We start from the raw sequence: 13,131 nt of genomic DNA on the forward strand, positions 1-13,131 counted from the left end.
CCGGGGCAGGGGCACACCTAGAACCCCCCCTTGGTGCCCCAGGGCAGAGTCACACCTAGAACCCCCCCGGGCAGGGTCACACCTAGAACCCCCCCTCGGTGCCCCAGGGCAGGGTCACACCTAGAACCCCCCCTCGGTGCCCCAGGGCAGAGTCACACCTAGAACCCCCTGGGCAGGGTCACACCTAGAACCCCCCCTCGGTGCCCCAGGGCAGGGTCACACCTAGAACCCCCCCTCGGTGCCCCAGGGCAGGGTCACACCTAGAACCCCCCCGGGGCAGGGGCACACCTAGAACCCCCCCTCGGTGCCCCAGGGCAGGGTCACACCTAGAACCCCCCCTCGGTGCCCCAGGGCAGGTCACACCTAGAACCCCCCGAGCCCCAGGGCAGGTCACACCTAGAACCCCCCGAGCCCCAGGGCAGGTCACACCTAGAACCCCCCCCGAGCCCCAGGGCAGGTCACACCTAGAACCCCCCCCCCCGTGCCCTGGGCAGGGTCACACCTAGAATCCCCCCCCCCGTGCCCCAGGGCAGGGAGCGGCTCCCCATGGCCCCTGGGGGGGTTGCCAGGCTTGGAGCCCAGGACGCTCCCGGACCCCCGCTCCCCCCGCGGGGCAGAAGCTTTTGGTCTTTTCCCCGCCTGCTGGGCTCGTGCCCTGGGGGGTGCGGGGGGGGGATCTCCGGGCCCTGCTGCCCCCGCCCGGGAGCGGGGGGAGGGGTGGAAGCGCTGGGGCACCACGTGGGGGGGGGCTGGAAACCGCAGCGTCCCCCTGGGGGCGGGGCCCTGCGCTCCAACAGGGGGCAGGAACCTGGAGCTTTTGACCTCAGGGCGGGGGTTCAGGAAACTACATTTCCCGGCGGCCCGCGCGCTGGAAGGGGGCGGGGCCCGGACTCCGTTTCCCGGCGACCCGCGCGGTGGAAGGGGCGTGGCCCGGACTCGGTTTCCGGGCGGCTCGCGCGGCCGGCAGGGGGCGGGGCTAGGCGGCGCATGCGCAGGCCGGCAGCCCCCGCCCCCCCCCCCGTCCGGCCTCGCCATGAGCAGCGGCAGCGCCGGCCCCTCCCGGCCCCGGACCAGCTCGTTCGCCGACACCGCCTCGGGCGGGGCCCCCCCCGGCCCCGGAGCCCCCGCCCCGCCCGGGGCCCCCCCGGGGACAGCGCCGGGCGGCAAGGCGGGGGCGGCGGGGCCCGGGCCGGGGGGGGGCGGCGGGGCCTTCCCGCCGGGCCTGAAACTCGGCCGTGAGTGGGGGGGCAGCGGGGGGGCCGGGCTGCGGGGGGGCCGGGGGGGCCGGGGGGTCCCACGAGTGCAGCGCTGGGAGTCGAGGGCCCCGGGCGCTGTGGGGCGGGAGGCCGGAAGGGCTGGGGGGGGGGGGGCGAGTGGCCCCGAGGGGAAGGTTTGGGGGGGGGGTGATTCCCGGGGGGGCTGAGCTGGGGGGGGGCGGAACAGGGCGGTCAATGTTCCCTATGATTTTGTGATCCATGTGTGGAATAAATGCTGCTCTGCGCACCGAGGCCTGTGCGGATGGGCACCACCCTTAGAAACACAAACCCAGCTTTGGGCGCTTTGCTAAGCAGCTGGGAGGCTGCCCAAGTGCCCAGCTCCCAGGGAGCTCGGGGGGCAGAAGGGGCATCCATTGGAGGGCGGTTTGGGATTCCTGGGTGCATTGGGCTGGAAGAGTCGTTGGGGGTCTAGGGAGCCACTGTTTGGGGAAAGGGGGCTCTGGGGAGCTGGGGTGAAGCTAATGAAGGGCTGAGGTCAGGCTCTGCTCTTGGGTCACATTAGGAGCCAGGAGGCTGGTGAGTGGCTCTCTCATTAGATATGGACAGTAGGTGTTGGGGTTCAGGGGCTTGGCTGAGCCCCCCGTCTGGACACCCCATCTCTCTGCGGGGGGGTACCTGGGGTGAGGATTGAGGCTTCTCCATAGGCATTGCAGAGGCCCCCTGGGGACTAGTTGAGCAGGAGGCGCCTGGGGTGGTCACTGCCTGCTGAGGACTGTCTGGAGCAGGAGAAGTGGTAGTGCTATGGGGAGGCTGTTGGGGTCAGTGTCTTTCGGACGGAGGGGAGATGTAGGGGTTGGGGCTGGGGCAGTATCAGGGGCCCAAGTGGGGCTGAGTGGTGTGGGCAGTGGAGAGAGGCCAGTGGCAGATGTGCCCTGGGGCTGGTGGGGGGTGGGGCATTCTGGCTCTCTAACCTGGACCCTGGGAAGATGGGATCATGGGGGAGAGGGGACCCTGGCTGAGTTTCTGCCCCCCCAGTCTCCAAGGTCAGGATTGTGGGCTTCCCTGGCCATGCCTCTAACGGCCCCCTTGACTCCAAGGGACAGCAGGAAGGGAGGTGGGGGTTGGGGGCATCTCTCCTGTGTTTCTAGCTCCTCCCTTGCCCATCCCTAGCCGGAAGGGCAGGGTGGGGGTAGGGGTGTCCCTGGCTGTATCTCCAATCCGCTCCCAGTCCCCAGGGGGCAGCAGGAGGGGCTGGGGTGGGTGTCCCTGGCTGTATCTCTAACCCGCTCCCAGTCCCCAGGGGGCAGCAGGAGGGGCTGGGGTGGGTGTCCCTGGCTGTATCTCCAACCCGCTCCCAGTCCCCAGGGGGCAGCAGGAGGGGCTGGGGTGGGTGTCCCTGGCTGTATCTCCAACCCGCTCCCAGTCCCCAGGGGGCAGCAGGAGGGGCTGGGGTGGGTGTCCCTGGCTGTATCTCTAACCCGCTCCCAGTCCCCAGGGGGCAGCAGGAGGGGCTGGGGTGGGTGTCCCTGGCTGTATCTCTAACCTGCTCCCAGTCCCCAGGGGGCAGCAGGAGGGGCTGGGGTGGGTGTCCCTGGCTGTATCTCTAACCCGCTCCCAGTCCCCAGGGGGCAGAGGAGGGGCTGGGGTGGGTGTCCCTGGCTGTATCTCTAACCTGCTCCCAGTCCCCAGGGGGCAGCAGGAGGGGCTGGGGTGGGTGTCCCTGGCTGTATCTCTAACCCGCTCCCAGTCCCCAGGGGGCAGCAGGAGGGGCTGGGGTGGGTGTCCCTGGCTGTATCTCTAACCCGCTCCCCGTCCCCAGGGGGCAGCAGGAGGGGCTGGGGTGGGTGTCCCTGGCTGTATCTCTAACCTGCTCCCAGTCCCCAGGGGGCAGCAGGAGGGGCTGGGGTGGGTGTCCCTGGCTGTATCTCTAACCCGCTCCCAGTCCCCAGGGGGCAGCAGGAGGGGCTGGGGTGGGTGTCCCTGGCTGTATCTCTAACCTGCTCCCCGTCCCCAGGGGGCAGCAGGAGGGGCTGGGGTGGGTGTCCCTGGCTGTATCTCTAACCCGCTCCCCGTCCCCAGGGGGCAGCAGGAGGGGCTGGGGTGGGTGTCCCTGGCTGTATCTCTAACCCGCTCCCCGTCCCCAGGGGGCAGCAGGAGGGGCTGGGGTGGGTGTCCCTGGCTGTATCTCTAACCTGCTCCCAGTCCCCAGGGGGCAGCAGGAGGGGCTGGGGTGGGTGTCCCTGGCTGTATCTCTAACCTGCTCCCCGTCCCCAGGGGGCAGCAGGAGGGGCTGGGGTGGGTGTCCCTGGCTGTATCTCTAACCCGCTCCCCGTCCCCAGGGGGCAGCAGGAGGGGCTGGGGTGGGTGTCCCTGGCTGTATCTCTAACCCGCTCCCCGTCCCCAGGGGGCAGCAGGAGGGGCTGGGGTGGGTGTCCCTGGCTGTATCTCTAACCTGCTCCCAGTCCCCAGGGGGCAGCAGGAGGGGCTGGGGTGGGTGTCCCTGGCTGTATCTCTAACCCGCTCCCCGTCCCCAGGGGGCAGCAGGAGGGGCTGGGGTGGGTGTCCCTGGCTGTATCTCTAACCCGCTCCCCGTCCCCAGGGGGCAGAGGAGGAGCTGGGGTGGGTGTCCCTGGCTGTATCTCTAACCTGCTCCCAGTCCCCAGGGGACAGCAGGAGGGGCTGGGGTGGGTGTCCCTGGCTGTATCTCTAACCCGCTCCCCGTCCCCAGGGGGCAGCAGGAGGGGCTGGGGTGGGTGTCCCTGGCTGTATCTCTAACCCGCTCCCCGTCCCCAGGGGGCAGAGGAGGAGCTGGGGTGGGTGTCCCTGGCTGTATCTCTAACCTGCTCCCAGTCCCCAGGGGGCAGAGGAGGGGCTGGGGTGGGTGTCCCTGGCTGTATCTCTAACCCGCTCCCCGTCCCCAGGGGGCAGCAGGAGGGGCTGGGGTGGGTGTCCCTGGCTGTATCTCTAACCTGCTCCCAGTCCCCAGGGGGCAGCAGGAGGGGCTGGGGTGGGTGTCCCTGGCTGTATCTCTAACCTGCTCCCCGTCCCCAGGGGACAGCGGGAAGGTGAGCACGGTAGTGGCCACGCCCGGCCAGGGCCCAGAGCGCCCCCAAGAGGTCTCCTACTCGGATATCAAGGTCATAGGGAATGGCTCCTTCGGGGTGGTCTACCAGGCCTGCCTGGCTGACTCGGGGGAGCTGGTGGCCATCAAGAAAGTGCTACAGGACAAGCGCTTCAAGGTGAGCTTGGGGACAGGGAGGGCTGGGGGGCCCATCCTTGTCATGCCCCCCAGCTCAGCCTATCTGTGTCCCCCCAGAACCGGGAGCTGCAGATCATGCGCAAGCTGGATCACTGCAACATCGTGCGGCTGCGCTACTTCTTCTACTCCAGCGGGGAGAAGGTCAGGGGGCAGCTGGAGGGGCTGGGGGGGGCAGCTGGAGGGGCTGGGGGGAGCCCCACGGGGCGGGGGAGCCCCACGCAGGCTGCTGCAGATGAGGCGGGGTCTGAATAGCGGCTGGGGGGACCTAGGGGATGGCGGTGCTGTCTGGGCCCACGGCGCTCTCCAGGTGTGAAGAGTTCGTAGGGCAGTGGGGTGCATCTAGCTCCCTTTCCCAGTGGGAGGGGTCGTGGGGGGGCCATGGGTCCCGCTTACCCAGCCCCCTTGCAGAAGGACGAGGTGTACCTGAACCTGGTGCTGGACTTTGTGCCCGAGACGGTGTACCGCGTGGCCCGCCACTTCACCAAGGCCAAGCAGACCATCCCTGTCATCTACGTCAAGGTGAGTGGGCGGCGGGGCGGGGCCCGGGGGCGGGGCCAGGGAGCAGGCGGGTGGTGACCGTCTCCCCCTCCCCCTGCCCCTAGGTGTACATGTACCAGCTCTTCCGCAGCCTGGCCTACATCCATTCCCAGGGCGTCTGCCACCGCGACATCAAGCCCCAGAACCTGCTGGTGGACCCCGACACGGCCGTGCTCAAGCTGTGCGACTTCGGCAGGTGGGGGCTGGGGCCCTTGTGCGAGAGGCCCTGGGCTCGTGGGACACTGCAGGGCAGCTCAGGCCCTCGTGCGATGAATGGGGGCCTGGGAGGGGGTGTGCCCGTGCGCCAGGCAGCGCTCGCACTAGGGCCCTGGCAAGGCGACTGCACAGCTGTCCTGCTGCGCATGAGCGAGGGCCGCCCAGGGGGTCTGAACCGCCTGCGCACGGGGGGCAGGGCTGGGCCGGGCCGCTCTCGATGGGTGTTTGTCTTGCAGTGCCAAGCAGCTAGTGCGGGGTGAGCCCAACGTCTCCTACATCTGCTCCCGCTATTACCGTGCCCCGGAGCTCATCTTCGGGGCCACCGATTACACGTCCAACATAGGTGAGCTCCTCCCCCCAGCCCCGCCCCCTTGCGCAGCGAGGGGGGATCCCAGGAGTCCTGACGCCCCTGTCCCTTCCCAGATATCTGGTCAGCAGGCTGCGTGCTGGCCGAGCTGCTGCTGGGTCAGCCCATCTTCCCTGGGGACAGCGGAGTGGACCAGCTGGTGGAAATCATCAAGGTAGGCTCTGAGCCACGGAGCCCAGAATTCGGGGTCCCTGCTTCCCTCCTGGAGGGGCCACGCCTGGAACCTCGGAAGGGTCCATTGCCGCAGTAACGGCGGTGGGGGGGCACGCTGCTTGGGAGGAGCCGAGGGGACACGGACGTGGTCGTAACAGGCGCCCCCCTCAGGTGCTGGGGACGCCGACGCGGGAGCAGATCCGGGAGATGAACCCCAACTACACAGAGTTCAAGTTTCCCCAGATCAAAGCACACCCCTGGCTAAAGGTACTGGGGGAGGAGCTGTGTGGGGCGGGCAGGTGTGGGGCTCTGGCAGGCGAGCTGTGCCCAGACTGACTGCCCCGGACCTCCCAGGTGTTCAAGCCGCGCACCCCGCTGGAGGCTGTGTCGCTGTGCAGCCGGTTGCTGGAGTACACACCCGCCACCCGCCTCTCCCCGCTGGAGGCCTGCGCCAACGCCTTCTTCGACGAGCTGCGGGAACCCACTGCCCGCCTGCCCAACGGGCGCGACCTGCCCCCCCTCTTCAACTTCAGCCCTGTGGGTGAGTGCCGGGGGGCGGGGGTGGGGGAAGGGAGGGCGTGCTAGCGGCCGACTGACCTTCTGCTCTCCCCCCACAGAACTGGCAATCCAGCCCCCTCTCAACCCCTCCCTCATCCCGCCCCACCTGCGGGCCCAGAGCAGCTTGCTGGGGTGCACCTCTGCCACACACGGTGAGTGCTGGGCAGTCCTTCTGACCCCCAGTTCTCCCTGGGCTGGGCTGCAGTGCATGCTGGGTATACTGCCTGGCAGGGTGGGGCTGGGGAGAGGGGGCGGCCCTGTCTTACTGACTCTCTTCCACGCAGGCGCAGGCACAGACAGGAGCCAGGCGACGCCAGGTGACGGCGCGGGACCCATCACCAATGCGTCCTGAGGGGCTGGGGGGCAGGCCCCCTCCCACCCCCAGCCCACCCCATGGACTTGTCTGAACTGTGAACGGGGCGGGGGCGGTGCCCATGGACCACGTGACACCTGCTTCCCATTGGCTGGGGGGCAGCCAGGCACAGGAGAGGCTGCCCCCCGCTAACCCACGAGGCCTCGGTGCGGGGGCCTGGCCATGCTACTTTACAGCCCCCGTGGGAGGGGCTCTGGCTGCTGCGGGGCTGGAGGGCTCAGGCCTCTGCATTTTAAGTTGCTTTTGGTTTTTAATGCCCCCCCTGTCTCCTGTGCTGCTGCCCTGTGTGGGGAGGGTGGGGGGCAGGGGCTGGCCCTCCCCTGTCTGCTGGGAACAAGCCCCCTCCCAGGGCGGCTCCAGTGCCCGGGCCTGTGGGATCCTGTAGTGGGAGGGGCTGTGGATAGATGTGTCCCCAGGGGCCCCTCCCTCCACCTTTGGGCATTCCCCCCTCCCCCCATTCAAGGCACAGCTCTCTGGGGGAGGGGAGGCTTTCTCTCCCCTCCTGCCTCCCCTGTAAATACCCCTCCCCCATCCCCTTTCTTTTACTGAGCGCTGTGTACATAGAGGGGTTTTCTTAAGCCGTGTGCCCCCCCCCCCCCCCGTGTGTTAGTTTCTCACGTTCTGGCTCTGTACAGGCACCGGTTCAATAAATTATTGGCATGAAAGGCTGTGGGGGCTACGGGGGCGGTGGGGGGGAGCTCACTTCACCCAGCTGCACTGCTGGCCCCTGGGGGGGGGGGGGGAGCCCTGCACCAGGTGCAGTGGGCAAGCCTGGTGGTATGGAGCCCTGGACTCTGTCCCCCTGCGGCAACCAAGGTGCAGCCTGGCCCTGCTGGCAGGGGTCAAAGGGCGCCCTTGGCTGTGTCTGATGCTGCTTGTGCCACCTCCAAGCCTCTCCCCTAGTGCCCAGGCCCCTGGTTCCTGCCCTGGCCACTGCTCTGGGCTCTTGGCGGGAGCCCCTGGCACTGGGCTACGTGTGGACGCGCCTGTGCAAGGAAGCTCCGACGGCCATTTTAGCCACGGGCTTTTCTTGCGCAAGGAATTCCTGTTGCCTGTCCACACTGGCCTCTTGCACGAGGGCTGCTCCCCGAGCGGGCGCGTCATGGCTCTCGCACAAGCCCTGATCTCTCTGGGCAAGACCTCCCCCCAGTGGACGCAGGCAGCGTGTTTCTGTGCGGAATGATGCCAATGTAGACACAGCCCTGGGGGGTCTGCCCCGCCCTGGGAGGAACAGGGGGCAGCCAGCCAGGGCTCCGGGATTCCCGCCTGCCCTCAGTCCTGAGACCCCCCAGGGTCAGGCTCTGTGCCTGTTCCCCCAAGACAGGCCAGCTGGGGGGGCAGCCTGCTGCTCCCCTTCTCCCAGGGCTGGGGCAGGGCAAGAAGAGCTGGGTGCTGGGGTAGCCCTGCCAGCGAATGGGGGGAAGGGAGGGACAAGACAGGAAGTGACGGGTCGCCAGTTGCTTGATGGCTGCTGGGCTCAGAACACAGGCAGGAAAGGGGCCCAGCCAGCCCCATCAGACCGCGCTAGCCCCATGGCTCCCCCGTGAGCAGTGCCGGGCTGGCTGCCCCATTAGCCCATCCACTAACTGCTGACAGTTCCCTCCCTCCCTCCCTCGCCCCCACAGCACCAGGGAAAGGGGCAGGACGGAGGGGGGACTTCCACTGCAATACCATTCCCAAGCTGGCTTGCTGACCCCAACCCTGCTTCAGAGCAAGGCGGCTGTGGGAAAGAGCCCAGCTCCCCTCCCCCCACCCTACCCCACCAATTCCACAGCTGGGGGTGGGGGGCTGTCCGGGCTCCAGAGTAGGTCCCACCCCACTGATGAGCAGGAAGGGGGGCAGGGCCAGATGCCAGGCCGCCCCTGTACCCAAACAGCAGCTCTGGGGCCCACAGAGACCCCCTCCCCCATGACAGCATTAGGGCCAGGACAGGCGAACAGGCCAAACCAAAACTTTTATTTACAAGGGAGGGGGCTGCCCCCTATACGAAGGCATTGACCTGCAGATTGTCCACCTGCAGGCTGCCCTCCAGGGCAGCCTGGTAGATCTCGATGGTCTCCACCAGGGGCAGGGGCTCGGCCGTCTCGATGATGGCAATGGTCTCCCCAAACTCTGTGCACATGATGGTCTGGGTGGGCGTGGCGGCGGGTGGGGGCAGGGCAGGGGCAGCCCCCCCGTGGGTCTTGCGGTGGCTGCGCAGGTTGGAGAGGGTCTTGAAGGTCTTGGCGCAGTGTGGGCAGCGGTGCGGGCGCTCGCCCGTGTGGATGCGCCGGTGCTCCGCCAGGTGCATGGACTGGATGAAGGCCTTGCCGCACTCCGGGCACTGGTAGGGGCGCTCGCCCGTGTGCAGGCGCCGGTGCTCCCGCAGGTGGGTGGCCTGGCGGAAGGCCTTGCCGCACTCCGGGCAGGGGAAGGGACGCTCCCCGGTGTGCGTGCGCTGGTGCAGCTGCAGCCCTGAGGCGGCCACAAAGGTCTTGGAGCAGAGCGGGCACTTGTGTGGGCGCACGCCCGTGTGGCGCTGCTGGTGCCGGCTCAGCCCGCTGGGGTTGGTGAAGCCCTTGCCGCAGAGGTTGCAGGTGAAGGGGCGCTGGCCGGAGTGCACCAGCTGGTGCAGCGCCAGCTTGGCCAGGGATCCCAGGCACTTGCCGCAGGCCGGGCACGGGTACAGCTTCTTGTGGGCGCACCGGTGCTCCTCCAGCTTGGCCAGGCGGACGAAGAGGGCGCCGCAGTCCGGGCAGCGGTGAGGCTCGCGCCCGGCATGGGCCAGGCGGTGCAGCTCCAGCAGCCGCTTGCGGGCGAAGGAATGGTCACACTCGGGGCACTGGAAGGGCAACCGGCCCGTGTGGCTGACACGGTGCAGGGCCAGCTTGTGGGCCCGGGAGAAGGTGGCACCGCAGTCCTGGCAAGGGAAGGGGCCGGCACCCGAGTGAAGCAGCCGGTGCTGCTGCAGGTTGGAGGACTGGGTGAAGCGCTTCTGGCAGACGTCGCACTGGTAGGGGCGCTCGCCCGTGTGGGTCAGGTGGTGGCGCATCAGGTTGGCCTGGGAGGCGAAGGTCTTGCCGCACTCGGTGCACTGGAAGGGGCGCTCCCCAGTGTGGGTGCGAAGGTGATTCCGCACATGCACCAGCTTCTTGAAGGTTTTGCCGCAGGTGGGGCACTTGTGCTTGCGCTCCAGCACGTGCACCACCCGCTTGTGCCGCACCATGCGGATGTGGCTGGAAAACTCCTTGCCACACTGCGGGCACAGGAAGCCGCCTGCCGCAGGGGGCACCGGCAAGCCGTTCACTGCCCCGGCCGCAGCAGGTGGCTGGGCTGCCTCTTGCTCCGGCACCTGGGTTGGCTCAGGGGCGCGAGCGCGGGGGGGCGGGGCCCCGCTCTTGCCAGCGTGGGTGCGGCGGTGGTAGAGGAACTTGGTCATGTTGCTGAAGGACTTGCCGCAGGCGCAGCGGTGCAGGGGGTTGGCGGTGTGGCTCTTGCGGTGCACCACCAGGGTCATCTCTGTGCCGAAGCCCAGGCCGCAGTCGACGCACAGGTACAGGGCCTCGCCCTTGTGGATGCGCATGTGCTGCTCCAGCGAGGCTGCCTTCTTGAAGACTTTGCTGCAGTTCGGGCACTCGTGCGTGCCGTCCACATGCACGCGCTGGTGAGCCAGCAGGCGATTGGCCGTGGTGAAGCCGCGCTGGCACTCGCCGCACAGGAACTCCTCCGAAGTGTGCTCCCGGCGGTGCCGCCGCAGCTCCTCGGCGCTGCCGAACTCCCGCTTGCACTCACCACAGCGCCAGGCCCGGGGAGGGGGCAGCAGGGGTGGCACCGGCTGCTGCAAGGGGGCGGGGGAGCCGGGGGCCTCCTGTTTGACCCCCTCGGGCGCGGCCGGCTCCCCACTCTCCTTCTCCGTCTCGGTGAAGTGCTCGCCCTGGTGCTCCAGCAGCTCCTCGGGCGTCTGGAAGAGGCTGGCGCACTCTGAGCATTCGTAGGGGTGCATGGCGGGCGGGGGTGGGGCCGGCGGTTCGGGGGGGGTCCTGGCCTCCTGGGGCTTGTGGCTCTGGCGATGGGCCAGCCACAGGTCGGGCGCAGTGAAGAGCTCCTGGCATTCGCTGCACTGGTAGTGGATCTGGCTGGCGGCGGGCGCCGGGCGGGGGTGCAGGCTCTGGTGGGCCAGCAGCTGGTCGGGCGAGAGCAGGACACGGCCGCACTCCAGGCACTGGCAGTGGTTCTCGGGCGGGGGCCCGGCCGGCTGGCAGGGCTCCCCCAGGTGGCTCTGCTGGTGGATCAGCACCTCCTCCAGCGTGTTGTAGAGCAGGCCGCACTCGGAGCACATGTACTGGTGCTGGAAGAAGAGCGACGGGGGCAGCTCCTCTGCCATGGCCTGCGGGAGAGAACCTGTCAGGGGCAGAGTCCAGACCCGGGGGGGGGGCGCCAGCCCAGGGGGAGAGACAGGGCTGAGCGTGGGGGGGCAGGGCCCAGCCCGGGGGGGGGGGAGAGGGCTGAGCGGGGGGGCAGGGCCCAGCCCGGGGGAGGTCGGGGGGGCCCAGCCCGGGGGGAGAGACAGGGCTGAGCGGGGGGGGGGGCAGGGCTGAGCGGGGGGGGGTAGGGCCCAGCCCGGGGGAGGCAGAGTCCAGACCCGGGGGGGGGGGCAGGGCCCAGCGGGGGGGGGGGCAGAGTCCAGACCCGGGGGGGGCAGGGCTGAGCGGGGGGGGGCAGAGTCCAGACCCGGGGGGGGGCAGGGGGGGGGCAGGGCTGAGCGGGGGGGGGGCAGGGCCCGGGGGGGGCAGGGCCCGGGGGTGTTTCTGGGGGGCTCTGCGGGGAAGGCCCAACGGGGGGTTCTGGGGGCGGGGCCCAGCGCGGTGGATTGTGGGGGAGGGGCCCGGCGCGGGGGGTGTTTCGGGGGGGGCAGGGCCCGTCACTCACCCCGGCTCGGCCACCGCCGCCTCGCTCCGTCTCCTCCCGGCCGGACCCCGCCGCCCCGCGCTTCCTGATTGGTCGCGGGCGTCTGCTCGGCGGGGCCCAATCAGCGGGCTCGATACTGAGGGGGCGGGGCGGCTGCCGTCCCGGGCGGACTGCGGGCGGGAACGAGGCTGCGCGGCGGGGGCGGGGCGACCGGGAGAGGGGCGCGGTCACAGGAAGCCCCGCCCATGATGGATTTCGAGGCGGGGGGGGGAGCGCGACCCCGCCCCTCGGGACAGCACACGTGACACCTCCCCTGGGCAGCACAGCCTGCGGGACAACCCACGTGACACCCTGAAATGCCGCGCATGCGCCATAGCCCCGGCTCCCCGCACTCAGGGCCGTGGGGGGGGTCCGTTGACCCCGCCCCCCGCCAGCTGGAGCCTCCTCCCGCCCCCAGCGGGTCAGAGTCTGCGGGGCCCGCCCCCAAACTGGAGGGGCGGGGGGAGGCGCCAGGGTGGGGCTCAGCCAGTGCCGGGGGGAGGGTGCACTGCCCCGTGCAGCCCCTTCGAGCAAGGACACAGGGAGCCCCCCCCCATGGACACGTGCACCAGAGACACAAAGGGAGAGACCCCGCGGGGTGTGAGCTATGGCAGCTGGGCAGTGCTATTGGACACAGTCAGTGGCGCCCCACCAGGAGACACAGGGATAGACCGGCCCTGCTAGGCTGAGCTGGCTAAGGCAAAAGGGAAAGCTGGAGCTTTACAGACTCACAAGATGGTTTATTAGGTGAGGAGCTTTCGTGGGCCAGACCCACTTCCTCAGATCAAATAGTGGAAGAGAATTGGCAGGACCATAGCTAACAAAGGAATACAATGAAAAAAGTGAACACATTATAAAACTGACAAATCAGATTTAGTACAGAAGGTGAGGGAGAGGGAGGTAGGGAATAGCTATTTGCTAGTCAATGAACGGCTAATCAGGGGTGATAAATGGGGAAACTATCTTGGTAATGGGTAATGTAATTAGCATCTTTGTTAAGGTCCATTCCTAATGTGTCAGATTTAAGCATGAAAGAAAGCTCTGAAGTTTCCCTCTGTAATCTGGTGTGAAAGGCTCTTTGAAGTAAGATGCATGTAGTAAGGTCGTTAAGACTGCAGCCAGGTAGGTTAAAATGAAAAGCAACTGGTTTTTCCTTGTGAAGATGGCTGATGTCTCCCCTCCCCACCCTGTGGCTGTGTCTACACTGGCGTGATCTTGTGCAAAAACTTGCTGCCTGGCTACACTGTCCACTAGTTCTTGCACAAGTAAACTGACTTCTAATGTATGAAATCAGGGCTTCTTGCACCAGAACGCTGACGCGCCCACTCAGGAATAAGCCCTTTTGCACAACTGTTCTTGCACAAGAGGCCAGTATAGACAGGCTACATGAATTTCTTATGCAAGAATGCCCGGTGGTTAAAATGGCCATCGGAGCTTTCTTGTGCAAGGGAACGTCTACACTGGCACGGGTGCTCTTGCGCAAAAGCACATGCCAGTGTAGATGCTCTCTTTTGGGAGAGCTTTT

At 68.0% G+C, this 13,131-nt stretch overlaps 2 protein-coding genes across 2 annotated transcripts; one reads left to right on the plus strand and one right to left on the minus strand.

The window, feature by feature from the left end:
* The first annotated feature begins 1,018 nt into the window (after positions 1–1,018).
* Positions 1,019–8,433, plus strand: GSK3A (glycogen synthase kinase 3 alpha). The gene is made up of 11 exons (XM_075916031.2): positions 1,019–1,235; positions 4,269–4,456; positions 4,534–4,617; positions 4,885–4,995; positions 5,079–5,209; positions 5,466–5,572; positions 5,653–5,750; positions 5,921–6,016; positions 6,104–6,290; positions 6,367–6,459; positions 6,592–8,433. The coding sequence occupies exons 1-11, from the start codon at positions 1,034–1,036 to the stop codon at positions 6,657–6,659; spliced, it is 1,365 nt and encodes a 454-aa protein (XP_075772146.1). The 5' UTR covers positions 1,019–1,033; the 3' UTR covers positions 6,660–8,433.
* A 182-nt stretch (positions 8,434–8,615) lies between these two features.
* On the minus strand, positions 8,616–11,721 carry LOC106732333 (zinc finger protein 526-like). The gene is made up of 2 exons (XM_075916030.2): positions 11,589–11,721; positions 8,616–11,046 (listed from the first exon to the last, which is right to left on the minus strand). The coding sequence occupies exon 2, from the start codon at positions 11,041–11,043 to the stop codon at positions 8,662–8,664; it is 2,382 nt and encodes a 793-aa protein (XP_075772145.1). The 5' UTR covers positions 11,044–11,046; positions 11,589–11,721; the 3' UTR covers positions 8,616–8,661.
* Between the last annotated feature and the right edge of the window lie 1,410 nt (positions 11,722–13,131).

This window comes from Pelodiscus sinensis, chromosome 22 (assembly GCF_052426305.1).
Source record: "Pelodiscus sinensis isolate ZL-2025 chromosome 22, ASM5242630v1, whole genome shotgun sequence".
In the NCBI taxonomy this organism is placed as follows: Eukaryota; Metazoa; Chordata; order Testudines; family Trionychidae; genus Pelodiscus; species Pelodiscus sinensis.

What these genes read in the sequence shown, in the direction of transcription:
- GSK3A (XM_075916031.2), top strand. Translation starts at nt 1,034, where the DNA reads ATGAGCAGCGGCAGCGCCGGCCCCTCCCGGCCCCGGACCAGCTCGTTC. An exon ending in AAGCTGTGCGACTTCGGCAG is followed by an intron (nt 5,210 to 5,465) that starts GTGGGGGCTGGG and finishes TTTGTCTTGCAG; the next exon opens with TGCCAAGCAGCTAGTGCGGG. An exon ending in CGATTACACGTCCAACATAG is followed by an intron (nt 5,573 to 5,652) that starts GTGAGCTCCTCC and finishes GTCCCTTCCCAG; the next exon opens with ATATCTGGTCAGCAGGCTGC.
- LOC106732333 (XM_075916030.2), bottom strand. Translation starts at nt 11,043, where the DNA reads ATGGCAGAGGAGCTGCCCCCGTCGCTCTTCTTCCAGCACCAGTACATG.